This window comes from Diuraphis noxia, unplaced genomic scaffold (assembly GCF_037042655.1).
Source record: "Diuraphis noxia isolate RWA-SAM2 unplaced genomic scaffold, SU_Dnox_SAM2 contig0001, whole genome shotgun sequence".
Lineage (NCBI taxonomy): Eukaryota > Metazoa > Arthropoda > Insecta > Hemiptera > Aphididae > Diuraphis > Diuraphis noxia.
The window spans coordinates 106682083-106683311 of NW_028301711.1; the positions used below are offsets into that span (position 1 = coordinate 106682083).

General features: G+C 28.7%; 1 protein-coding gene across 1 annotated transcript; it reads left to right on the forward strand.

Moving 5' to 3' along the window:
- Window positions 1-425: 425 nt before the first annotated feature.
- LOC149063220 (uncharacterized) lies at window positions 426-1019 on the forward strand. Its single transcript, XM_089217476.1, has 2 exons — window positions 426-573; window positions 633-1019. Exons 1-2 carry the CDS (start codon window positions 426-428, stop codon window positions 905-907), a joined length of 423 nt encoding a protein of 140 aa, XP_089073602.1. The 3' UTR covers window positions 908-1019.
- The last annotated feature ends 210 nt before the right edge of the window (window positions 1020-1229 follow it).

A 1229-nucleotide genomic window follows, 5' to 3' on the forward strand; every position in this document is an offset into this window, starting at 1 on the left:
AGTGCATAAAAAAGTCCATAGTTATTAAAATTAGTTGAAAACAAACTTAACCACATTTATTATTTAAATAGGAATTGGCAGATCACCGTATGAAGCGATGTTTGGGTGTCCTGTAAGACTTGGTGTAGCGTCAGTTGGTTTTCCGCTCAATGAAACCACTAATTTAAACGAAGAAGAAGATATCGAAGATATTGATAATAATATTAATATTAGACAAGAAGGCGATATTGAAAATAATCTTAATGGAGTTAAACTAACCAACAATGAACATTTAAGTGAGTCAATCTGTGATTCAAATTAATTATTACAAAAAACAAATACAATTATTAATAATATATTTTTATATTTTAGTCAATATTAGACAAGACGAAATATTGAATGAAAGACAATTATCTGCAAAATGCTTGGAAAATCAAGCCAAAAAAATGTTTAAAAAATCTAATAAAAAATTTGAAGATCTTGAAATAGGGGTAAATGTTCGAGTTACAATTCCCGATGTTGATCGAGCTAGAGGTTCACCCCGAAATGTGTTGGCTGTCATAATTAGTATAGAAGATAACATGTATAAATTAGGTAGGTATGCAAATTTCAAAATACATAAATCAATTTAAATTAATAAAGAAATATTTTAGGAACAGAAAACAGTATTCTCAAACATTTATACACAAGAACGGAAATTTTTCCTTGTAAAGAAAAATTTATTCTTCTCGAAAACGTCTTAAAGTTAGCTGCCGGAAAAGAAATTACACTCCGTGAAGCGGCTGGGGTCAACAGTGTTATGGAAACTCAAGGACTTCAACGGTGCCACTGCAAAACAAAATGCAAAACAAATAAATGTACTTGTCGATCTAATAACCGGTTTTGTACATCAAAGTGCAATAACAGCTTATCATGCGAAAATAAGTGATACCCATACGTCATAATCAATAATCACCATTCAACCATAAAAATAATAATTATGAAAAATTTAATTTTTTATTATATTTTTTTTTCATCTTGTCCCATTGTTTATTCTTAAATAGTAAATATAATATATCATGCACCTTATCACAACCCGGTTGGTTGTTAGTTTTTCATTGTCTAAAATTATCAATGGCTACATAGTTTTAGTCAATAATCACAATGACTGATCAGTCATAAAAATTATGTATTAATATTACATTTTTTCTATTATTGTCTATCTTAGTCAGGCATTCTCTAAAATGACTAGCCAATAATATCAATGCCTA